General features: G+C 40.4%; 1 protein-coding gene across 1 annotated transcript; it reads left to right on the forward strand.

Annotated features, from left to right (window-relative positions):
- Positions 1-112: 112 nt before the first annotated feature.
- On the forward strand, positions 113-26,329 carry RIOK1 (RIO kinase 1). The gene is made up of 17 exons (XM_080806342.1): positions 113-421; positions 3,279-3,483; positions 5,492-5,582; positions 6,764-6,833; positions 8,499-8,541; positions 10,514-10,606; positions 11,350-11,462; positions 11,564-11,644; positions 13,184-13,270; positions 13,706-13,843; positions 14,624-14,727; positions 14,932-15,038; positions 17,594-17,659; positions 20,863-20,982; positions 21,833-21,886; positions 23,489-23,641; positions 24,724-26,329. The coding sequence occupies exons 1-17, from the start codon at positions 351-353 to the stop codon at positions 24,832-24,834; spliced, it is 1,707 nt and encodes a 568-aa protein (XP_080662468.1). The 5' UTR covers positions 113-350; the 3' UTR covers positions 24,835-26,329.
- Positions 26,330-26,804: the final 475 nt, after the last annotated feature.

Raw genomic sequence — 26,804 nt, forward strand, 5'->3', positions numbered from 1 at the left:
GCGCCAGCCAATCTCCGCGGGGAACTCAGCCACCCGGGCTCCCACGCCCTCGTCCCCGCCCCTCGCCGTCAAGCGCGCGGCTGTGGAGGGCGGGACTTCCGGCAGGGCTGAGACATCCGGTTGGGCGGGAGTTTCCGGTCGGGGAGACTCTGCTTCCTCCCGTTGCCAGTGCATCTCCCTTTTAGCACGTGGCGCTCGCTTTTAGCTTCGGAGCTTCTCAGTGGTTTGCTAGGCGGGCATCTGCCGAAAGGCGGTTTGATGGGTTGCGGGTAGGACTGTCCGTGTGGGGTTCCTATTCCAGCGCTGGGCGGACGGCCTCCTCGGGCGTAGAGGCTTTGCGCGCTTCCGTCATGGACTACCGGCGGCTGCTGATGAGTCGGGTGGTCCCGGGGCAGTTCGACGACGCGGATGCCTCCGACAGGTGGGCGTGGGTTGGACACTGACTCTGCTGGGATTGTGCTGTCTTCTCCGCCAACCGCCCCCTTGGGCTTTTGAGGGAGACCGGTAGTTGTTCCGCTTCTTTCTGCATCCCAGCCGGGTCTTTTATAACCTGCTTTGCGCCAGAGTGAGCTTCGCGGGCACGCACGGTTGGGATAGCGGTTAGGAAACACAGATTTTTGCTCTTTAACTGTATTCAGCGTTCAGAAATATTTCAGCACCTACTGTGTGCCGGGTTCTGTCTTCGGCGCTGGAGATGGTGATGAACAAGACTAAGTCCCTGCTGTCAGTGAATTTTACCTTGTACTTGGGAGGGACTGACAGTTGAGTACCTAGAGATATTAAAAAAAAATAGACACCATGTAAATAGTTAAAATCAGTTGGTAGACTAACGACAATGTTAGGAGAGAGTTAAGTCAAGATTTGAACGACGAAAAGGAACTAATCTCAAGAAGAGCAGAAGGAACAGCCGTTCAGCAAAAGACAACAGTGCAGAGGCCTGACGTTGGTATCGCTCTTGGCTGTGAAGGGGAGATTTAGAGGCCATTGTACCTAGAGCACAACTGAAGTGGTTGAGAATATGGCTAGGTAGGATGTAGAAGTGAGAAGGGGCCAGATGGTGTAGAGCTTTGTAAGTGTTGAGGAGTTGGGATATTTAAGTTTTAATAGAAAGCCATAAGAGAGATTTTAGCAGGGGAATGACATAATATGACTTATGATTTAAAGGAATTGCTCTGTTATGGAGAGGGTGGTTTTGGAGGGCATGAGTGGAAGCAGTTCAAAATTAATACAGTAGGGGTGCCTGGGTGACTCAGTTAGTTAAGCATCCAACTCTTGATTTCGGCTCAGGTCGTGATCTGAGGGTTATGAGATGAGTTCTGCATCAGGCTCCACACTGGGCATGGAGCCTGTTTAAGAGTCTCTCCCTCCCTCTGCAACCCCCCACCCCAACCATGTAAGCTCTCTCTCTTAAAAAAAAATTGACAAAAGTAATTCAGTTCAGACTTGATGGGAGCTAGATATAGGGTAATAGGATTATATTTTAGGTAGAAGTGATAAGATTTGGTGTATTGGATGTGGGTTACGCTGTGAGGCAAAAGGAATTAAGGATAACTCCTACATGAAACATTGAGAGTTCCTTTGGAATTCCAAGAATACCGTTTTTACTTTGTGTTTACAGTAAGAATTCTTTACATAATTTTATTATCAGTTGGGGATTTTTATTAATCAGTTGGGGATTTTTTTCAGTAAATATATGTTGATCATTTTCTGTGTCTCAGATCTAACATTCGTGGGTAGGGATGCATTGATAAACACCACCCTGATTGACACAGGGCTTGCATGGTAGGGGAAACATTAAAGGATTAGACAATTGATATTTGTATTAGATTCGGCTTACTACTTAGTAAGTAAGCCTCACCCAATATTCCTTATTGGGTGAGGAATAAGGAAGACTTCCATGAGCAAATGATCATTACTGGGAGGTTACATTGGATTTAGCCAGAAAAATAAGATTTTATTTCAAATTAATTGCAGATTTTTGTTTCCAGATAAGCATGTGTAAGGCTTTAGGGAAGAAGTAGGAAGGTGAAATACAGCCCAGTGTCACTGGTGAATAGTTGACAGTAATGAGTGTGCACTGGTTTACCAACCATCACTGGATATTGTGAAGATAAACAGGTGGATTTTAAACATCCTACGAGGCACAAAACGACCTTCCAGAATAAAAAAACTGTCCAGCCAAGGTTGAGAAGTTCTGGTACAAATGAAGTATAACTTAAACATACCACTCTAGGTTACTGGCAATTGAAGGATCAAATTAAGGGTTGTATTTGCAAAATCATAGTAACTATAAATAGCAGGTGTGTAATGATTATTTTCTTCCCATCCTTATTTATGGAGATTTGGAGCCCTGTAAGCTGTGGCTAATTAATAATCAGGATTGATCATCTGAATTTACTAAACTCTCGTCTGACTGTTTTTTAAGCTAGTAGTTCACATTATCAGCTGTTCTATGGGGTTCTGTCTCTGTTCTCTACATGAGAGGTCAAAACTGGTAGTTCCTCTATTGACTATGACCTGCAGACACATATTTTGTTTGATATGCAGTGTTTTGTTAAAATTAAATGTACCAGTTAAGTAGGATTTGCCACAAAAATCCACACTTCTGGCTTCTCTTGAATAACTAAGAAGATACGGTAGCACTCGGTCTGAATTTTCCCATAGTAAGAAAACACCCCATTGGTTGTGCTCCCTTTTTATTCTGGACCTGTTTTCTGGTTTGGAGACTCACCACTTCTCATACGGAATTACACGCATACTCCCACTCTCATTTGTGGTGTTTGTGTTGTTCATTCCTTCCCTTCACGAACAAGGGTGATTTAAAGTTCTTTGTGTGACACAGATCTTGATACAGCTCCTTTTGTGGGAGTGGCACTAAGCTCAAGGTAAGGCTGCTTTAGACTTATTCTCAAATTTTGTCAAAAAGCCTTTTTCCCCCCTTTTAAGGCCTATCTGCGAATGGTTTTCCTAGAGGTGGGTCTGGTGTGTTGGTCAGAGTCTATTTGTTCAGCAGAGAAAGTGACAGCGTAAATCCTAACTTCATTAAGGCAGAAGTGGGTTTCATACCGGATGTATTTCTTTTTAGTAGGACCAGGAGAAGAAGCAAACAATGGGAATGGCACTGTGAAAAACAATTTGGTGTTGAGTTTATGGGGAAGTACTTTGGAAGGAAAACTTTTAGATTTATTGGTATAGATTTAGTCTGTTGTATCACAAAATACATGTGTAAATCCGATTAGACGTATGTGTAAAACATGCTGAAACATTGTTATTTCTAGTGAAAACATTGACCTGAAGACCATCAGAGAACAAGATGGTGTTCTGTTTGAAGACCTGCAGAATGTGTCTGAGAAGACGGTGGAAGGTGAGATGGAGGAGGAGGAGGAAGAGGAGGAGTACGATGATGATGACGACTGGGACTGGGATGATGGAGTTGGGAAACTCACCAAGAGTTACATCTCAAATGCAAGGAGTAACCCCCAGGTATTTTATAAATGGTTTTATACATCTGTTACTGCTTACGTTGTCTTTTTTTCAAAGAACTTTTTGTCCTTCTGGGATTGACTAACTGAAAGATTTCCATCAGGTTTTGTTGCCTTGTAGCCCCAGGTTTTAACCATTTTCATTCGTCATCCTTTTTGTATTTCTGGTAATTTCCTGGATGTAGATTCCTTTCATAATGAGTACATTTAAAAAGAGTCATTTAAATTATGATGACAAGCTTTAAAATGTGCACAGGAAAGGATGTAAATAGGCAGTTTACGACAAACGGTTAGGAAGCGTGGAGAAAAAAGTTCAACTTGCTTAATAATTAGAGAAGTGCAGATTAAATATGTAGAGATGCCATTTTTTTCCTCTATGAAACTGATCAAGACCCAAAATTATAATTGCTGATTGAGTAAATAAGCACAGTTATTTGGAGGATAAACTGGTATGTGAGGAAAGGTATTTAAAACATAAAATAAGTGCTTTGACTCAGCAGTTCTTCTAGGATTGTGCCAAAAATAATGTTAAAAGAATGATCCTCCAGTATTGCTTATAGAGAAACATTGGACGTAAACTTGGTTAATTACTGAGGGACTGATTTCCCTCATGGGATCCCTGATGGGATGTTATGCGACTTTAAGATACATTGCAGTGGAAAGCTATATTGATGACATATGTTTATGATCTACCATCTCTGCTGTGTACAAAATGCAAGTTACCAAACTCCATAAAGTCTTCATCTCAGCTGGAAGTACTTAATGTTTTAGGAGTTTGCATAGTCCTAGCATTAGCATGGTGCATCTTCCTGGAACATAACGGTTTCTGAAAGAGATGGAGGGGGAAAAAAGCCAAAAATATTTCTTGGACTGTTAAGACTATTTTGTGGACTAGAATGCTAGCAATTAAAAATAACCAGATGAATTTCACACTTATCTTGTTTTGGTAACTCCTCCATTGATTTATTGGTGAGACACGGAGCTATTTCAACTTAGAGTGTAATCCCTTTCAACAAAGCTAGAAGTACAAGTAGTTATATGTCCTTAAATGTTAACTATTGTCTTGGGTGTTGGGGATTATAGGTGATTAAAATTTTACCTTTGTTTTATACTGTGAACCTGTATTTAGAAACGTTTTAAAAAATTATATTTAGTAGAAAACTTTAAACAGGCCTGTGCAAACAAGAAACAAGTCAGCCTCACACCTCCAAGTTGAGATAATAGGATTAAATCAGCAATTATTATGGGTGCTTTTTATCTGTACTATATTCTCTTATTTATGGGTTCTTTCTTCTCTTTTTGCTATTACTTAAGTTTGTGCATAGTGCCAGTCTGTTATTGAGTCTTATACTTAATCTTTCCTTTTCTTGTGATAGTAGACCCACAATGAGATTCTTAGAACCAGTTTCATGTTGGTCTAAGCCCTTCGTTATATACACTTTGGGTTTAAATGAACATTTTCAAATTTTGAATCTATAATGCAAACAAAAAATGCATTTAATTTTAATTTGTTATTTATAATAATGAGGGATACATTGTAGAGAGGTTGAAAAGAGGCAAATGGTACAGACTCCTTTAAACACTAATTTTGGGGGCGCCTGGGTGGCTCAGTGGTTTAAGCCTCTGCCTTCGGCTCAGGTCATGATCTCAGGGTCCTGGGATCAAGCCCCACATCGGGCTCTCTGCTCAGCAGGAGCCTGCTTCCCCCTCTCTCTGTCTGCCTCTCTGCCTAGCTCTGATTTCTCTCTGTCAAATAAATAAAATCTTTAAAAAAAAATAAAAATAAAAAAAATAAAATAAAATAAACAGTAATTTTGTCCTATTTCAGATGTCTTTAAAAAATTTCTTGCACACTAAATGTGATTGATTCTTAACCTTTTATTGGGGTACTCATTCAAGTATTGATGCTTTAATAGTTAACTGTGAGCTAAGGAAAAAGGGATGTGATAGTGAACCCGAGGTCTTTATTTAAAACTAGTGCCTTCAACTCTGAAACTCGTTTCTTCTAGGCAAATCGACAGACTTCCAATTGCAATTCAGCCAAAATGTCTACTCCAGCAGACAAGGTCTTACGGAAATTTGAAAATAAAATTAATCTAGGTGAGTTGGTAAAATATATTTGGGCTCTGAGGAAGTTCTTCAGAAACCATAGTGTTATTAAAATGTTATTAAATCAAGAAATGAGCGTATTCAGTTGTTGCTGACTGACTAATAACATTTACAGAAGATAAAAACTCAGTGACTTAAAAGCCTGGCTTCAGGAAAAGACTTTAGCTTAGACTTTTTTAGTTCTGTTTTTTTCTCTGCTGTAGAATTATAAAGTTACAGGTGCCTATTCAAGTTTTTGTCTGTTTTGTATTAGATTTTATGGTAAGAGTATCTAATAGTAGGATGTTGAAAATACACTGACCCTTGAACGTGAAAGTTGGGATGCTGTCTCCACAAAGTTGAAAATCCATGTATAACTTTTGATTCCCCCAAAAACTTCACTACTAACAGCCCACTGGTGACGGGAAGCCTCACTGATAACACAAACAGTGGATAGATGCGCAGTTTGTATGTTATATGTGTTATATACTTCATTCTTACAGTAAAGGAAACTAGAGAAAAGAAAATGTTAAATCATAAGGAAGAGGAAATACATGTGCGGTCCTATGCTGTGAAAATTCTGCATGTGAGTGGGCCTGGGCAATTGAAACGCATGTTGTTCAAGAGTCAGCTGTGCTAGAATACAGAACCTAAGTACATTTCGCTTTACTAGACACTCAGTGTGTAGGCATCAGTCATTTAGTGTCAAATGCTGATTTGAACCACCAGCTCTTGAAAAATGCAGGGTCATCTTTGTCTTGCAGACGTTGACTCATTATAAACCTAGCATGTCTCTCATAGCCCATCATGGACCTATAATTTAAAGTGAAACTTGAAGTTTTTAGAATTAGACTTGGAATTCAAGCAGTTATGTTGTCTGTATTAGTCGTGTAAAGTATGAACAAGTGTCTGAAATTCAGCATATGCAGGTGAAGTATTTTGGGGGGGATGCCTGGGTCCGGGTTTCTGTGGCTCAGAAATTGTAGCTGTGGTGATGACGGTGACAACACTTGTCACTACGGAGACACAGCGTTGTGCTCTTCTCTAAAAACATGAACATTTTTTTAGTATTCAAAGATACTCTCTATACAACAAATTATTTAGAAAATAAGGAGGAGGGAGGAAGTATTCTATTCAGACTGTTGTCTTTTTGTCTTAAATGTTGTTTACATTGTGTATTTTTTAATTTTCAGATAAGCTAAATGTTACTGATTCTGTCATAAATAAAGTCACCGAAAAGTCTAGACAAAAGGAAGCAGATATGTAAGTAATATTTTAGCTATAAAACATGGCTGATGGGGACTAATTCGAGACAAATAGAGTAGCATCTTGGTCATAAATCTTTTGGAAAGGATATTTCTTTGTGTACTTAAACCAATTTTTTTCTTTTTCTTTTCTTTTTTTTTTTTTTTAGCTTAAGTGAGGGTATCCTTTCCTTTATAAGTTGAAAATACTGAGTCTTAAGAGTGTATGGTCAAACTATAATTTTGTGAAATTCAGATATACTCTCAGGAGGGTAATTGTTTTAAACTAAAATATAGATTCTAGTTTAAAGTAAAATGTTAGAGCGTAAAAATATTCCCTATTAAGAATTTATTAAAATTTCTTCCTTTCCATGAAATATTTTTAAAAATTCAAGGGGCGATTTAAAACTGAATAGTGATATAACTAAGAACAGTTTTTATTTATTCTTTTCAAAATCAGTTGTTTAAGATCTGGCTAACTTCTACGTCCTAGTAAATCTAAGGCATTAACAATATATTGTAGAAAATGTTACTATGGTTATACAACTAGTAGTGCTGGAACCAAAGTTGAGGAGCACTTGGGTGGTTCAGTTAGTTAAGTGTCTGACTCTTAATTTTGGCACAGGTTGTGATGTCAGGGTCTTAAAATCGAGCCCTTAAAAAAAAAAAAAATCGAGGCCTTCATTGGGGTCAGTGGGAGTCTGGTTGTGGAGCCTCTCTCTCTTTCCCTCTGCCCCTCCCCCTGCTTGGCTGTGCATGTACATGTCCACTCTCTCCCTCTAAAATAAATCTTTAAAAAAAAAAAAAGAACTGAACTTAAAAATCAGTTTTCTTCTGGTTTATTGCTATACCTAGGAGATAATCAGCTTTCTTTTCATTTTGTAAACATTTGTTTTGAGAGAGAGAGAGTGTGCGCGCCCCCACTGGCGTGGAGGGAGGGAGAGAGGGAGAGAGAGAATCTCAAGCAGACTCCCTGCTGAGTGCAGAGTGTGGGAGGGTGGCGGGAGGAGCTCGATCTCACAACCCTGAGATCATGACCTGAGCTGAAACCAGGAGTCTGACACTCAACTGACTAAGCCACCCAGGCACCCCAAGATACAAACTTTTTGAGAACTGCCATAATCACTTGTTACTTCCTGGAAGTGTTTGTTTGAATCTTTGTGTTTGAATCTTTATGAGTTTAGATGAGCGCTGATAGAGTCACTTAGTGTATGAGCTGAAACCAACCAGAGTTTGCATTTTAATGTAGAACCCAGGAAATATCTTAAGATGGTAAAAACTTGTGTCTTTGTAGAAAGGAACTCTAAAAGAGAAGGCAGTATCAATGATTTTAATCTGTATTAATAGAATCATTAAAGATTTAAGGACAGTATTGATAGACTCGGTGTTTTCTCTTTTGCAGCATAGTTCACTTTATCCCAGCTGTACTTTTTATCTAATCCTTCTGAAATATGGACAGAAATATGGATGAAATATGCAGATGTGCTCCTTTTGCTCTAGGGAACTGAATTGATGATTAAGGGGACACGAAGGAATCACACTGAGCAATGAAACTACAATGAGATTATGAAATCTGTTATTAAAGAAACTACCCTTATAGGAATTTCAGGGAATGATACATTTGGAAACTTTATTTTGGCTTCTGAATTTTGAATGTTACATATACTTTTTTGGTTTTGCTTAGGTATCGCATCAAAGATAAGGCGGACAGAGCAACTGTGGAACAGGTAAAATTTCACTGGGCTGCAGGCTCTCTTTATTTTATTTTATTTTATTTTAAGATTGTATTTATTTGAGAGAGAGAGAGAGCATGAGCTGGGCAGAGGCAGAGGGAGAAGCAGATTCCTGTGCTGAGCAGAGAGCCCAGTGTGGGGCTCAATCCCAGGACCCTGAGATCACGACCTGAGCAGAAGCAGACACTTAACCGACTGAGCCACCCAAGTGCCCTGAAAGCTCTCATTTTAAATGAGCATTACTTTTCTCTTGGGTTATAGTTTGCATTCATTCTTGCTTAATGCTAATGTTATATGAAACTACTATTTCCTGTAGTTTTGAGTTTACAAATCTACATTTTGCTTTATTTATAATAGGGCCGTTAACAGATAAATTAGAGTCATGCCCCGCTCTGGCCATCATGCAGTGCTTCCTTCTTCTGTGGGGAAGCAGAATTCATTAAGATCGGAATCTTTTGTATTGTCTTAAGGTCAGCAGGAATTTTTCTGAGCTTTCGCAAAGGATAGGTAGCTGCCACAAAGTGGGGATATGTGTGTGTGTGTAATTTTCTTTTTTTTTTTTTTTTTTTTTTTTTTTAAAGATTTTGTTTATTTATTTGACAGACAGAGATCACAAGTAGGCAGAGAGGCAGGCAGAGAGAGAGGAAGGGAAGCAGGCTCCCCACTGAGCAGAGAGCCCGATGCGGGGCTCGATCCCAGGACCCTGGGATCATGACCTGAGCCGAAGGCAGAGGCTTTAACCCACTGAGCCACCCAGGCGCCCCTGTGTGTGTAATTTTCAATTAGAAATTCATTACTTGGTTTAGAAATTACACTTGTTTTTATTCTTTCTATTCAAAAGTGGAGAAGAATTATCTTTATTTTCCCATATGTAGAGAGTTGTGATTGGATGTTAGCATTGGCCCAGATTTTTGAAAAGATGATAGAAAGGGTCAGAACATTGCTGCAGCCATCTCAAGATTGATTGCTCTGACTTCAAAGGGAACCCTTTTCCTGATTTACTCATCTGTAGCAGAGGTGTGCAGACTCCTTCTTTAAGGGGTTAAATACTTTAAGCATTATGGCTCACAATTCTTTTTTTTAAACAACTCTTTTAAAATGTAAGGACCATTCCTAGCTTGCAGGCTATAGAAAAACAGGCTGTGGCCAGGATTTGACTCATGAGCTATAGGGTGCTGACCCCTGATTTAAAGTTGCATGTCTGGGGCACCTGGGGGACTCAGTGGGTTAAGCCTCTGCCTTTGTCTCAGGTCATGATCTCAGGGTCTTGGGATTGAGTCCTGCATCGGGCTCTCTGCTCAGCAGGGAACCTGCTTCCCTCTCTCTCTCTCTGCCTGCCTCTCTGCCTACTTGTGATCTCTGTCTCTGCGTCAAATAAATAAATAAAATTTTTAATAAAGTTACATGTCTGGTACAGCAGTCACTGAGCATTTGAGATGTAGCTAGTCTGAATTGAGACGTGCTGTCAGTGTCAACACACTGGACTGTGAAGGCTTGGTGTAAAAAATGCAGTGTTAAATCTCTCGCTGGTAACTTCTTATATCGCTTGCATGTTGAAATTGGTAGTGTTTTAGATATATTGGATTAAATAAAATAAAACAAATTTTACCTGCTATTTTTTACTCCTTTTAATGTTACTAGAAAATGTAAACCTAGTTATGTGACTTGTATTATATTCTCTTAGCTAATGTCAGTCTATGGTTAATTTCTGCTTCCCTCTGACTTAGCAGACTTTTAATTTCCATGACTGAACTTGGTTCGTCTCTTGTCTTTCTGGCCTTTGTGTCGCATTTTATTTACTAAAAATCGGAGTGCATGAAAACACCACAGTTGATACTCTCATTGAGTCAGCCAGGATGGCCTAGTACTTAAGCTTTTCAGGTTATTAATGGTCAGCTGTTTTAGTGAGAAATACTTGGTACTGTCTCTCTGAACTTCTTTTTTTTTTCTTTTTCCATTTTTTTAGGTGTTGGATCCTAGAACACGAATGATATTATTCAAGATGTTGACTAGAGGAATCATATCCGAGATAAATGGCTGCATAAGCACAGGAAAAGAAGTGAGCTTTTCTTCGGATGCCTAAATGTTTTCATGTTAGTGTTCTTCAGATACCAAAGGGAACTAAGGCACTTGGTACATAAATGGTGCCTTTAAAAAGTAAAGGAAGGGGGAAAAAACCTCACAAGTCAGAAAGCTTACTCTTTCCAAAAACAGCTTTATTAATATTTATGGGTGAGGAGGAAGTTAGGCACACACTGTGCCTTTTCACCTCCGTCACAATACTGGATCACTGGGTCCAGGGGTGCCCAGGGTCAGTGCAGATGGTCTGATTCCTGCAGGCCCGAGTCCTTATTGCATAGTTATTAATGGGGGCAGGGGCTTAGTCTGGTTTCTGTGAGTCAACCAATCTCTTTCCCGTTTTTCCTTTGCACATGGATATGGAGAAAGACAGACACGGCATTTTTAAATTAGCAACTCATTCTGTGGGAAGCACTTCTCAGTAAAACTCAATTTATAAGTCAGATGTAAGAGTGTCTTAAAATATTTTTCACCTACTTGAGATACAAAAATGTTTGCAACGGTTTGTATATAAATTGGATCTTACTATATACGTAAATTAGAGCCCTACTTACTGTACCGTTTGGTGACGATGTTTTGGATGATGGTGTTTCTCATACATGTTACTTCAGTTCGCTTGACTTTTTTTTTTAACTTTTGAGAATAGAATTGAATAGAGTGAAAAATTGAAATACCATGTGTAGCTATTTAACACAAATGTCCTTTGTTTTTGACACAAAATAGGCGAATGTGTACCATGCTAGCACGGCAAATGGAGAGAGCAGAGCAATCAAAATTTACAAAACTTCTATTTTGGTGTTCAAAGATCGGGATAAGTATGTAAGTGGGGAATTCAGGTAAGCTCTGATTCTTTTTCCAGTTGCCCTAATTTCTCTATCCTAAAATACAATCTGGAATAATGGAATGATTGGAATAACAAATATTTTTCTCGTTCAAGATTTCGTCATGGTTATTGTAAAGGAAACCCCAGAAAAATGGTGAAAACCTGGGCAGAAAAAGAAATGAGGAACTTAATCAGGTGACTGTCTGGGGTTTGTGGCTGTGCTATGTCCACCATACTGGCCCTCGCTCCTTCCTGCTGGCACATCCCACGGTGGTTCTGTCCAAAAGTGGGGACTCGGAGTGCTGTTCATTACTGTTAGATCCAGCACATTCCTGGACAAATAAGAACTACCTTGTCTTCTCTGTTTGGGGAACCCAAAGGAAAAATTCATATTTATTCAGCAAGGCTGGGTCATTCCAAGCACCTTGGAAGCCATGTGAAAGCATTTAAAATTTATACTGAGGATGATAGGGGGCTGTTGCAAGATTTTAAGTAGGGAAATGACACTGTCGGGTTTTGAGACTGATGTGTCTTTTTTTTTTTTTTTTAAAGATTTTATTTATTTATTTGACAGACAGAGATCACAAGTAGGCAGAGAGAGAGAGGAGGAAGCAGGCTCCCTGCTGAGCAGAGAGCCCGATGCGGGGCTCGATCCCAGGACCCTGAGATCATGACCTGAGCTGAAGGCAGAGGCTTAACCCACTGAGCCACCCAGGTGCCCCTGATGTGTCATTTTTTATAGGCATTGGAGTTTTAGACAATTTTGTTAGGACCCAAACTCTATCATGGTTTCCTTTTTCTGATTTCAGTCCAGTCTTGGACATATTTATCCATTCTTTGTGCTGACATTTTTATATCAGGTGAGGGCAGCTTATTGAGCTGAGACCAGGTTTTCTCAAAAAATTGAAGTTTTGGGGTGCCTGGGTGGCTCAGTTATTCGGTGTCTGCCTTTGGCTCAGGTCGTGATCCCAGCATCCTGGGATCGAGCCCCACATTGGGCTCCCTGCTCAGCAGGGAGCCTGCTTCTCCCTCTCCAGCTTCCCTGTGCTTGTGTCCTTCTCTCGCTGTGTCTCTCTGTCATAAATAAATAAAATCTTAAAAAAATTTCTTTTGAAGTTTTTCCCCTCTTTCAAATACCTTTTTAACATTTTATCTGCAGTGCATTAATGACATACATTGGATGTTTTAGTATTAAATACTTGTTTTGAAAGTACTTTTGAAATCTTCCTGTGTTCAGCTAGCTATTATGTATGAGTCCACCTGTTTTGTTTTGTTTTGTTTTGTAAGTAAACTATACCCAGTGTGGATGGGCCTATAACTCATTACCCCAGGATCAAGAGTCACATGCTCACTCTACCATCTGAGCCAGCCAGGTCCCCTGAGTCCAACTGTTTTATTAATCATTGTTGAGGCTAATCAACTCAGAAGACAGATCTGCTGTAATTCACCAATTCCAAGATGCACAATTCACAGTTTCACATCTCTGGAATCGGGCTGAGCCTTAGAGGCGGTGAGATGTAGATTAATTGCCAGTGTTTTGTCATTCTTGGTTGTGCATCATGGTGCTACCCAAAATCTCTGGGGTCTTTGAGTTTCTGAAATGCAGTAACACCATTGAGACATGTTGATGCTGTTTCCTAACAGCCGTATTAATCTTGTGTTCTGTAGCTGTTGTCATTTGTTTTGGATACTGGGTCACCTTTTCCCTCGTCCTTTTGTCTTTGAATACCACAGGCTAACCACAGCGCAGATCCCATGCCCAGAACCTATCCTGCTGAGAAGTCATGTTCTTGTCATGGGCTTCATTGGTAAAGATGACATGTGAGTACGTGGAAGGCCTAAGCATTACATGCTCGGAAGTGTATTTTTTTAAATTTTTTTTTCAGAAGTGTATTTTTAAGTGCTTTGAATAATCCAGTATAGGACTCTTTCCCATTTAAATTGCTCCTTTCATCTTGGAATTTTTTTGTGTGAATCTTTTCTGCTGTACTCCTGCATAGAGTTACTCATTTATGCTACCTTTTAAAGTCTCAGAATGCTTCAGTTAACAAAGTTCACCCTCTTTTGAGGAATGTTTTGAAACAGTAAGCTGGGAGAACACCCGTTTCTAGACAACTTTTTGGATTGGTACATCTGTAGTTATAGAGTTGTTCGGTGATAAGTTGTTGAAAAGAAGCCCATGTAGCCATGTGTGGTATAAAGCAAGAAAACTTGTTCTGGGGCATTTTATCTTAGTTCGTTTTATTTGTATTCAAGGCCAGCGCCACTGTTGAAAAACGTCCAGTTATCAGAATCCAAGGCTCGGGAGTTGTATCTACAGCTCATCCAGTATATGAGAAGAATGTATCAAGATGCCAGACTTGTCCACGCAGATCTCAGTGAATTTAACATGCTGTGAGTGTGTTTTGTCCCTTAGGAACCTCCTGTACAGCACTTCATGACCTTCAAGAAAATAAAATCCAAAGCAAGAAGTCATTTTAATTTTATTTTAAAGTTTATTTATTTGAGAGAGAAACAGAGACAGAAAGAACACGAGCGGAGAGGAGAGGGAGGAGCAGACACCCACCTGAGCAGGGAGCCCAACCCGGCCCTCCATCCCAGGACCCTGGGATCATGACTTGAGTCAAAGGCAGATGCTTAATGACTGAGCCACCCAGGTGCCCCCAAGAAGTCATTTTTAAATTCTAGAGTTTTCAAGTTGGCTTTCACATGGTCATAGTGTAGGATGTATTCTGTGCCCTACGGTGGCCTTAGTCACAGAACTGACCAGCTGATCCTTAACAGACTTACAGGACTTTGGAAATTGTCTCAGTTTTCATCTCCTGCTAGTCAGAGTGGCCTCTTACCTTACTCACCTTGTTCGTTCTATTGGTTGTTTCCCTTGCTCTTTTTTTAAATTTTTTTTTAGATTTTTTTTATTTATTTGACAGAGAGATCACAAGTAGGCAGAGAGGCAGGCGGAGGAGAGAGGGGAAGCAGGCTCCCTGCTGAGCAGAGAGCCCGATGCGGGGCTCGATCCCAAGACCCTGAGATCATGACCTGAGCTGAAGGCAGAGGCTTTAACCCACTGAGCCACCCAGGCACCCCATCCCTTGCTTTTAAGATAGAATTATTTTGAACAAAAAAAATGCAGGAAAGTAGTTGATCCCAAGTCCCTGCGTGTCTGGCCCACAGGTATCACAGCGGAGGTGTGTACATCATTGACGTTTCTCAGTCCGTAGAGCATGACCACCCACATGCCTTGGAGTTCTTAAGAAAGGACTGTGCCAATGTCAACGGTGAGTGGAAATTGGAATTTCCTACCAAGTTGTTTGTGTCTGTTGGTTCTCCTGATACCAAATCATGGCACTAAATCATGTAGTGATGCTTCCAGCATTTGCTGGAAGATGGTATATTTTTCTTCTTCTCTTTGTTTCTTCATAAAATAGTTGGAATAATAATCTTTCTCCTCCTAAGGCTGTACTGTATTTTCCTTCCAACAGATTTCTTTTTGAAGCACAGTGTTGCTGTGATGACTGTGCGGGAACTCTTTGAATTTGTCACAGATCCGTCCATTACACATGAGAACATGGATGCTTACCTCTCAAAGGTGAGATGGGGTGAGAAAAGGAAAGAACAGAAAATAGCAATTTGCACTCACGTGCAAATCAGAGGGACTCTAATTGCTCAGTGTATGTTCCTTTCAATAGCTTCTTGAGCCCTTCCTTTGATTTCACACATAGGGAATCAGAACAGTAAAAAGCCAATGGGAAAGCCAGGTTTCTTGACTTGAAGCATTGGGCAAGATCACATAGACCACCAAAGTTCATGAATCTTCAGCGAGAAACTTGTTTGGCTTCTGGTCTTTCCCTTGTTTCTCAGAGGCCTTTTCGAATCATAGAACTTTTGCAGTGTGGCAAAATGCACATAGTGTAAAACGTACCATTGTAACCATGTGTAAGTGTATGGTCCAGTGACATCACGTACATTCACACTGTTGTGCAACCATCACCACTGTCCATCTCCAGAACTTTCTCATCTTGTAAAATACAAAATCCATACCCATTAAACGTTAACTCCCCATTTCTCCCTGCCCCCAGCCCCTTCTGCTTTCTGTCTGTGAGGTTGTCTACTTTAAGTACCTCCCATAAGTGGAACCATGCTGTTTTGTTTCCTTTTTCTAGTTCCTTGTTTCCCTTAGCATAGTTCCCTCAAGATTCATTCATGGTGAAAAGCCACACCCTGTGCATCCATCCGTCTGCGTGGACACTGGGGGTGCTTCTGAAACCCCTTGCGTGTTGCAAATAATGCAGCTGTGAACATGGGTAGCACCAGTCTCTCTTCAAGACCCTGCTTTCAGTTCCTTCGGGTGATACCCAAAAGTGCAGTTGCTGCATTAGCTAGTAATTCTATTCTACTTTTTTTGAGAAACTGCCATCCTGTCTTCCTTAGCAGTGAAACCATTTTACATTCCAGCCCAACACTGTGCAGATGGTTCCAATTTCTCCACATACATCCTCACTATGTTCTGGTTTTGTTTTTGTGTTGGTCTTTTTTTTTTAAGATTTTTTTTTTTTTTTTTTTTTTTGACAGAGAGAGAGATCACAAGTAGGCAGAGAGGCAGGCAGAGAGAGAGGGGGAGGCAGCTCTCTGCTGAGTAGAGAGCCCAATGCAGGGCTCGATCCCAGGATCCTGAGACCATGACCTGAGCTGAAAGCAGAGTCTTAACCCACTGAGCCGCTGAGCCACCCAGGTGCCCTGTGTTGGTCTTTTCTTTTCTCGTAGTAGCTGTCCTCACGGGTGTGAGGTGTGGAGTATCGTAGCTTTGATTTGCCTTTCCTTGATGATGAGTGACGTTGAGCATCTTTTCACGTGCTTGTTGGCCACATTAGAGCTCTATTCACAGAATTTTCTCAAGGAGAAATCAGGCAGAAATCATTGTTTCCACAGTTGTATTTCCCAGATCTTGTGAGCCTATAGTAGAAGTGGTCAAACTGCCTCACTTGTCATTAAGTTCTTTTTTTTTTTTTTTTCACTTTTTTTTTTTTTTTTAAGTAGGCTCCATACTGCTGGGGCTCGAACTCACAACCCTGAGATCCAGACCTGAGCTGAGATCAAGAGTCAGACATTTAACAGACTGAGCCACCCGGCACTCTTGTTATTAAGTTCCTTTTAATGTTTTCAGCCTCTGCTAGATGGCGAGCCCATAAGGGGCAGCAGGCTGATTTCTTGTATTACCAGTACCTAATCTATACCTCGTACTCACTGAGCAAATTATGTATGTCAATTGAATAAATACATACCGTTTTTATTCCTAAATTTTTTAGCACTAATTTTAGTGTCTGAATGAAGAAACCAAAAATCCTAGTACAATTCTTTCCTTTTTTCTATGTATTCCAAGTAGAGAACAAATCTCCAGTTTTCCAAGGCCAGAGACTCTCATAGAATCTTTGTCACCTTAGCTGCAGCCACTGCTCAAAGAGATTCCTCTGGCAGTTTATTTTTCTGCAGCGTTAGACACACATGCTCGAAACTAGAGGACAGTCCACTTTTCCTCTTTGATTCTGTTCATTGATTGCTACAGAATTAAAGGGTGGTTCTTCCATTCTTTGGGTCTCAGTTGTCCTTTAGTAAATATTTTTGCTAATCATTTAAAAATTAGGAAAAGTAGGGTCTTGAATTCAACCCCCTGCACTGGGCGTGGAGACTTCTTAAAAAAAAAAAAAAATTAGGAGCGCCTGGGTGGCTCAGTTGGTTGAGCATCTGCCTTTGGCTTAGGTCGTGGTCCCAGGGTCCCTGCCCAGCGGGGCATCTGCATCTATCTCCCTTTTCCTTTGCCCCTCTCCCTGCATTCTCTCTCAAATAAATAAAATCTTGAAAAAAAAAAAAATTAGGAAAGGCAGTTTCACTCTTGAGGAAAGGGGTAGGGATTCCCCAGGGTTAAATAGTTTGATTTATGCTGTTACCTTTGAGCTGAGAGCAGCCTTTTTGGTGAGGTCTGACAGAGAGAGCCAACCTATATCACCCCAGGCCTCGGAGTCCTTTTTCTCAGAAGTGAGAGGTGAAACTGAGAAAGATGAGAGCAGGTTTATACTAAAACTCAGAAATGGATGCATCTTCTGTAGGTCGAATAGAAAGGAATGTAACTTTTAATTTCTTTCCAAGGCCATGGAAATAGCATCTCAAAGGACCAAGGAAGAACGGTCCAGCCAAGATCATGTGGATGAAGAGGTAAGATGGATTATTTATCCACAGTCGCAGGAAACACTTCTGAGTTTTTGTTTTTTAAGGACATATTAGGTCATGAACTTGATTTTAAGAGAGAAGCAGTTTTCAGATGATGAGAATATTTCCTTGTACATAATTGAACTGAACCAAATTGGATAAATTACATTTCATTACATCATTCCACTCAGCAGCCTATTAGCACATTGTCCTAGACAGAGAGCTTTACTTATTTGTTTGAAGAATAGTTCGTGCACGGTACTGTATTACTTTCAGATGTGCAGCACGGTGATTCGGCGTTTATGTACATTACTGAGTAGTCTAGTTACGATCTCTCACCATATATATTATTATAATGTTACTGACTATATTCCCTATGCTGTCTTTTATATACCTGTGATTTATTTATCTTAAACCTAGAAGTTTATACTCTTAATCTCCTTCTCATTCCTCCATCCTCTCCCCATCTGGCACCCCCACCAGTTCTCTGTTTTTCTGAGCCTGTTTCTGTTTTGTTTGTTCATTTGCTTTTTTTTAAAGAGCCCACATATAAGTGAAATCATATAGTATTTGTCTTTCTTGGTCTTATTTCACTAAGCATAATACCCTTAGGTCCATCCATATTGTCACAAATGGCAAGATTTCACTCTTCTTTAAGACTGAGTAATGTTTTATTTTATATACATATATATGTATACATATACATATATACACACACACACATTTTCTTTATTAATGGGCTCTTAGTGTGCTTCATCTTTACTTTGGCTATTGTAAATAATACTGCAATGAACATAGAGGTGTATGTATCTCTTCAAATTAGTATTTTTGTTTTCTTTGGATAAATACCCAGAAATAGAATTGCTGAATCTTGTGGTAGTTCTATTTTTAATATTTTGAGGAACCTCCGTACGGTTTTCCATAGTGGCTACACCATTTTGTATTCCCACCAGCAGTGAATGGGGGTTCTCTTTTCTCTACATTTTTGCCAGCACTTACTTCTTTTTGGTAATAGCCATTCTGCCTGGTGCGAGGTGATCTCTTATTGTGCTTCGGATGTGTATCTCTGCAGTGAGGCTGAGCATGTTTTCATGGGTGTGTTGGCCATCTCTATGTCTTTGGGAAAATCTCTGTTTGGGTCCTCTGCCCATTTTTTAAATCATTTTGTTTTGTTTTATTTTGTTTTTTGGTGGTGAGTTTTTTGAGTTCCTTATATCTTTTGGATATTAACTCTCTATCAGATACATCATTTGCAAATTATCTTCTCCCACTTGGTAGACTGTCTTTTCTTTTCTTTTCTTTTCTTTTTTTTTTTAAAGATTTTATTTTTATTTGACAGAGAGAGAGAGAGAGAGATCACAAGTAGGCAGAGAGGCAGGCAGAGAGAAAGGAGGAAGCAGGCTCCCCGCTGAGCAGAGAGCCCGATGCGGGGCTCGATCCCAGGGCCCTGGGATCATGACCCAAGCGAAAGGCAGAGGCTTTAACCCACTGAGCCACCCAGGCGCCCCAGACTGTCTTTTCATTTTGTGGATGGTTTCATTTGCTCTGATAAGGTTTTTAGTTTGATGTAGCCCCATTTGCTTGTTTTTGCTTTTGTTGCCCTTGTCTGAGGAGAAAGATCCAAAAAAATACTACTAAGACTGTGTTTAAGTTTACTATCTTTGTTTTCTTTTAGAAATTTTAAAGTCTTAGGTCTTACATTTAGGTTTTTGCTCTTTGTGAGTTTATTTTTGTTTGGTAAGATAGTCGTCCAGTTTCATTCTTTTGCATGTGGCGGTCCAGTTTTCCCAGTACCATTTACTGAAGAGACTGTCCTTTCCTGTTACATGTTCATATCCCCTTGTTGTAAATTAATTGACCATATATGCACGGGCTTATTTCTGGACTCTTTATTCTGTTCCATTAATCTACATGTCTGTTTTTATGCTAGTGCTATGTGCTGTTTCGATTATTACAACTTTTTTTTTTTTAAAGATTTTATTTATTTATTTGACAGAGATCACAAGTAAGCAGAGAGACAGGCAGAGAGAGAGGAGGAAGCAGGCTCCCTGCTGAGCAGAGAGCCCGATGTGGGGCTTGATCCCAGGACCCTGAGACCATGACCTGGGCCGAAGGCAGAGGCTTAACCCACTGAGCCACCCAGGCGCCCCACAACTTTTTTTTTTAAAAGATTTTATTTATTTATTTACCAGAGAGTGAGCAAGAGAGAGGGAGAGAGACAGCGAGCACAAGAGTACAAGCAGGGTGGGTGGGAGGGGCGGCAGGCAGAGGGAGAAGCAGGCTCCTTGCTGAGCAGGGGTCCCGGTGGGGGACTCGACCCCAGAACCCTGGGATCACAACCGAAGCTGAAGGCAGACGTTTAACTGACTGCACCACCCAGGTGTCCCTTATTATAGCTTTGCAGTGTAGTTTGAAATTAGGGCATATCATGCCTCAGATAGAGAACATTTTTAAAGAACCCATTGAAACATGATTCAAGAAGGAAAAGCCCATTTCCGTTCACAAATGTGAATTTTTAAATGATTTAAATGTTGATTTTGGTACCATTGTAGACTTTAAATATTTATGTGTGGTGAAAAAGAAAATTATTTTAATCTTGGGGATCAGGGTATTTTTTAGAGATTTATTTATTTGTTTGAGAGAGGGAGAGAACAATTGGGAGGGGCAAAGGGAGAGGGAGACAGAATTTCAAGCAGACTCCACACTAAGCGCAGAGCCTGACACGGGGCCTGATCTGAAGCCAGGAGTCCGTCTCTCAACAAACTGTGCCACGCAGGTGCCCCTATAGTGGACTTTTTATCAAAAGTTCTCAGATTATTAGTGTGATGGATGAATATAAGGCACCCTGTATTTATCAGCACTTGTGAATTTTCACTATAGTAGGTGAGATTTCCATGTAAGAACATGTTCCTTTGTAAGGCATGGCCAGGGCAGTACTTGCTACCTGCAGCTCCATTCCTTTCTTTCCCACTCAAAAGCTTTTGGGAATGCAAACAAGGGGAAGGAGGGCACTTCCAAGCATTTCACGTTTTATCATTAGTAACAAAGTCCTTTTGGGATGCCCACAGCAATGCGACTGTGTGCAGAGTGCCTGGCTGAGAATCAGTGCTGTAGATGGTGATGGACTCCTCTGATGGGATGGGTGTGGGATGCTCAGGGAATGAGAGAAGCAGGTGAATAACCGTTTTGATTTTCCTTTTCTCTGTTAGGTGTTTAAGCGAGCATATATTCCTAGAACCTTGAATGAAGTAAAGAATTATGAAAGGGATATGGATATAATGATGAAATTGAAGGAAGAGGACATGGCCATGAATGCCCAACAGGACAATGTGAGTAGCTTGGTTTGCATGTAGATTTATCTTGTAGATAAATATCTTATAGATATTTATATCTTATATCTTATAGAGGAAGCTCCTGTCCCACACCTGCCATCTTGAATGTTGGCTTCTGATCTTCTGAGATGACTCATTCCCTTCGTATTGATAGGTCCTCTGTGCCCATTGGATGTAAAGGGAATTCACTGGTATTTGTGAAATAAAATGGCACATTTGAGTCCAACAGACTATATTTGCAGAAAATGGAAGATCTGTGTAAAGTCTGGGTTGTAAATAACTATTACACTAGGTCCATTAACATACATATTTCAAGGTCTGCAACATTTCTTCCTGTGGAAAGGCCAGATAGTAAATATTTTAGACTTCTCAGGCTAAGAAGCAAAATTGAGGTTATTATATAGGTCATTATAAGATAAGAAAAAAAATTTTCTCCAAGTTTTTATTGATGAAATTAAAAGCCCTTTAATAAAAATTGAACACAGCTTTTCATGATTCCTAATACTGAGAGAAGAATGGAGTTATTTTGGGAAGGAGAATACATTCCATTTATTTGAGAATCAAAGTTAGAGTTTTCTATTATAAAATTGGTGGCAGAGGTTCATTTGTAAAATCCGTCAGGCTGTGGGTGGGTTGTGGGCCAGAGGTTGCTAATGCCTATATGCTTGGTGGGCAAGAATGATACACCATGCTATAAACTTGCTGTGTTAGCCAGGGGATAAATTTAAGCACCTTTTAATAATCATAGAAGATTATGAGCCCACAGTGTTCACTTGTAATATTACGATGTGTGTTTTTCACTGCCTAGCTTTATGTTGATTCTTCTTTTTGTCTTTCTCGTTTTAAGATTCTGTACCAGACGGTTACAGGATTGAAGAAAGATCTGTCTGGAGTTCAGAAGGTATAAGAACTTGTGTTACTGCTCATTTACACAAATACCCTTTGGAAGTGTATAAATCCTACTGCATACTAGAATTAAACTAACAGTAGTATTACTAGTATAGATACTTTCGAAGTTTATGGGCATTTTCAGAAATGCTGTATTTGTGTTCACTTTTTTTTAACCATAAAAGTGAATTACAGGAATTTGTGGTTTATTTCTGCCTCTCAGTTGTTCTGTTTTTGTTGCTGAGGCATTGATACTTTTTATATCCTGGTCTTTATTTATGGAGTTTTTAATGATAACCAGGTGTTTCTTGATGTTTTCACAGTTAACAACAACAAGGGAATCTGGTCTCCTACTAGTATAAAACCTGTTCCAGACCATTCTCACGGGTTTAGCAGTCTTACAGTTCTGGATTCCTGTAGTGTTTTTTCTCGAAACAATCTTGTTTTGTTTTACATTTTTAGAATGGTGTGGATTAACTCTAACATAAGCAAAAATAAAGGCACTTTTTGTTTATTTTAATGTTTTGTTTTGTTTTTAAATGGGCTCCATGTGGGGCGCCTGGGTGGTTCAGTTGGTTAAGCATCTGCCTTCGGCTCAAGTCATGATCCCAGGGTTCTGGAATCAAGTCCCACATTGAGTTCCCTGCTCAGCAGGATGCCTGCTTCTCCCTCTGCTTCTGCCCCTTCCTTCACCCTTCCCCTGCTTATGCTCATTCTCTCTCTCTCTCTCCCTCACTGTCTCACTCTCTCTCTCCCAAGTAAATAAATAAAATCTTTTAAAGAAAGAAAGTCTCCACACCCAGCATGGAGCCCAGTGTGGAGCTTGAACTCCTCTGAGATCAAAACCTGAGCTGCGATCAAGAGGCAGACGTTTAACTGACTCAGCCACCCAGGCGAACCTATTTTAATATTCTTAATTAAAGGCTTAAATATGAAGGATCATAGTTTGATTTTCGAAAATTTACTGTGTCTCTGTTTTTGGAAGAATTGAATTAGGAAAACACGTTCAGTATGTTTTACATCTAGTAAGTGCTATGGGGCGGTCGTGCCTTGAATGCCAGCCCATGAAGGTTTTGTGAAAACTGGCTAGAAAACCTTTCTGTACAATTGCCTTTTAAAGATCCTTTTTTCTTATGAAAGGAAAATCTCTTGTTTTTTTAAAAATGGTTCCTGCTCGTTTAAAAACTACTAAACTTCCTCGGGGAGAAAAAGCACAAATTTCTCTTGTTTAAATATTGTTTTCCCTCTTGATTGGATTAATAGTAAGTGTTGCTTGAAATTCAGTTCATAGGAAAACAGCTGTGAAGTTATCCAAATAAATCTCTATTTCTTCACTTCTGTCTGTATTTCTCATCCTCCCAAACCCCAGCTCAGTTCTGTCGGTGATCTGGGTCACCCCGTGAAGCCCCGGTTCCTTCATTTGGGTGTGTTCTGGAGCCTCACTTGTTGTGCTGCTTCCTCGCTTCCTCTGTGATGTCGATTCTGTTGTTCTCGATGTTTCACTACGGGACGTGATTGTTCATCGTATACCTGGAAGGCTGAAAAATCTGAATTCTAGCATTAACACATTGGACAATAGTGGTTTAGAGTAATGTGGTTTTGTAATATTTTCAAGGTCCCTGCACTTCTAGACAATCAGGCTAAGGAAGAGGCTTGTTCCGATTCAGAAGATGCTGGAAGCTCTGAGTGTTCTGACACAGACACTGAAGAGCAGGAAGACCAGGCCTGCTCCAGGAAACCCACTGCTGACACTGAAGTTGATAAAAAGGTGAGCCGAGGACGAAAATTCTCTTGTTCTTCAGTATGGCAGCAAAGCCAGTTTCGTTTCTCTGAGCTCAAGATTAGATGATTAGATTAGTAGATCATAATTGCTGGAAACATTATTGATCAGTAAGTACTTATAGTTGCAGTGCTAGTTTCTTTCTTTCTTTTTTTTTTTTTTTTTTAAAGATTTTATTCATTTACTTGACAGAGAGAGATCACAAGTAGGCAGAGAGTCAGGCAGAGAGAGAGGGGGAAGCAGGTTCTCCGCTCAGCAGGGATGCTGAGGCAGATGCGGGGCTCGATCCCAGGACCCTGAGATCATGACCTGAGCCGAAGGCAGGGGCTTAATCCACTGAGCCACCCAGGCGCCCCGCAGTGCTAGTTTCTACGCGTGAGCTTTGCCTTTGGAGGTCACATCGTGTGGAGATTGGGCTTCTGTTAGGAGCTCCCTGGGCACTGCCTAGAGAGAGGACACACTGAATTCATTGATTAGAAATGATTGTCATTCACTTGAAACACAACTGATGTTGGAGTTGTCCCGTGGTGAAATACTGAAGGGCCATTTCGAAGGGGATTTGCAACTAAGCCGGTGTTTCCAGAATCTAAAAGACTGATTCCACTCTTAGCCATCAGCATGAGACGAATGATACATGATTGCTGTCTAAATGTTACTGCTCATTCTTAGCTTAAGCCTTTAAACCCTACAACGTTCTAGTCCCTGAAACTTCTGAGAGACTTACCCAAGTTAATGCTCACATTTTCTCTCAGTCTACTGCAAATACTTTGTCTCTTTCCAACCTTTGTTTCTGTTAGAATATGAAACTTGTGAAGAAATAGTTGCAAACATTTAATAGTCCTCCCAGATATTTCTGTTTGGGACTCTTCAAATTTCTATAAGAAACCCTAGAGACAAATTTGGAACCAAACTGCACCACCCCATCCTAATCATTTTCATCTTTTCCTGTTATACTCACTTTTATCCTTTCATATACATTTTTTTACTTAGTTGTAATAGTAAAATGAATACTCTTGAATGAAAACTGCAGGTTCCTTTCTTTCTTTATTTTGTTTTGTTTTGTTTTACAGGAAAGAAAAAAGATGGTCAAGGAAGCCCAGAGAGAGAAAAGAAAAAACAAAATTCCAAAGCATGTGAAAAAAAGAAAGGAGAAGACAGCCAAGATGAAAAAGGGCAAATAGAACGAGAACTCGAGACACAGAATAATCTTCCATCAGTCGCTTTTCCCGCCCACGCGGTGAGCTGCGTCTGGAAGGGGTTCACACGGCGGTGTCATGAAGACGGGGTCACGTATTCTCATGTAATCATGTAACAAGCTCTAAGCTCTCCTGTCTAGAGCCTCTCACTGCCTCCAGGTGGTACTGATAGAAAGGATTTATTTAAACTACTATTTTAATGAAGAGCTTTATATAATTTTATTTTTATATGTATTTTTTTCTCCTGCAATACGTTTTTGGAAGCATCATGAATGTTTAAATGTGACCAACATCCGTAGTCTTAACGTAAACGTCAAGGCACCCTGGACAGACTTGGGCGGATTGTTTTCGCTTTGCTCGTACCTACCAGAGATCCATCTGAAATCCTCTGATCCCAGGGCCACAGTTTCTGTAGAAGAGAGTTTTGCTTCTAAGAGGTTTCAGTTGGCTCTTGATGTCATCATCCACTGGGACTCTGTGCTGTTGCTGCTGGTTTGGGATGCCCTTACTCCTCGTCTTTATTACTCTCTTGAGTGAAGACATCGCAGCTATTTCACAATTGGCTCTTTGGCCTTTTCGCTCATTCATCGAATATTTGAGTGTTTTAGGTGCTAGGGATACAGCAGGAAACATAACTGAAAAATTACCACCTTCAGGTACTTCACATTTTGAAAGCAAGACATTACACAGATAAACAAAAAAACAATGTATCAATAGGTGGTAAATTCTGTGGTGAGAAATAATGCTGAACAGAGAGAATGCCTGGGGAGGTGGGAGTTTGCAGTTGAAAAACAGGCCGCACGGAGCAGCTACATTCAAGCAAATACTTGAAGAATGTGAGTCATGTGCGTGTCAGGAGAGAGGAGTGTTCCGGGCAAAGCAAACAGCCAGTGTGAAGCCCCCGAGGCAGAAGTGTGCCTGAAATGTTCCAGAAACAAGAGGTTCCCATAACCGAGAAAGAGATCAGGTGGTGCGAGGCTATTAGAGGGTTTCGAGCAGAGGAATGATATGCTCTGACTTGTGTTTCGGAAGGCTCTCGCTCTCTCTGGCCTTGGTGGGGACCTGAGTCGGAAGCGAGGGTGGGAGACCAGGGGTCGGTTACTATAGTAACCCGTGTGAGAGCTGGCGATGGCTCGGTTCTCACACAGTAGCAGCGGACATGGCAGTGGCGGAATTCTAGGTTTAACAGAGTGGAGCGAACTGGATGCGCTAAGGGAATATGGGAGACGTATGACTGAGGGATGGTTTCAGGGTTTATGACCCAAGCGACTGCGAGACTACAGCAGTTGTCACTTCCGGTGCTGGGAAGCTATGTGGCTGGGGCAGGATTGGCGGTAAGCTTCCATTGCAACAGAGCACGGAATTCCAAAGAAATGATCAACTTTTAGTTTTCCTTACCATAAATTTTCTATTGGAAATGTCTGCTTTAGCCCTTGCATCAGAAACAATTGCTACAAATAAATTTAGTTTCCCTGAAACTGAAGCTTGCACCTGGTTGTTTTATGGTTGGTGGGCTACTAGGGGAGGGTGGGGCACCGTCAGCTGAGCTTTTAAAATTTTAGGTCGTATTTATTTATTATTGTTCACATTTTCCTCCCCTCCTGACTTTAAAAAAGTTCAAAATCCAAAATGTAATTTCAGTGAACTACAACAGTAGCCCCTGTGAAATAGTCTACAGTTAGCCAGAGAGAAAGCGACTTAGCAATTCTGTATGTGTTTGGGGGTTTTATCTTCAGTATCTTCCCTTTCTCATATGTGTTTGATCTTACTCTCAGACAAGGTGTGTCTGGGGGTTAAGCTTTTCAGTGTTCTCTTTTGCTGAATCTAATGCAGTTACAAAATTTGTAATCAATGTCTCCTGGGTAGAAGTAGTGTCAGCAAGATAATAGGAACAATATATTCTCATTGGCATTGCTGCGGGGAGGAAGTGGCTTGTAAGACCCCAAAATTTGGGA

The sequence above is a fragment of the Martes martes genome (genome assembly GCF_963455335.1).
Source record: "Martes martes genome assembly, chromosome: 6".
NCBI classification, from domain to species: Eukaryota; Metazoa; Chordata; class Mammalia; order Carnivora; family Mustelidae; genus Martes; species Martes martes.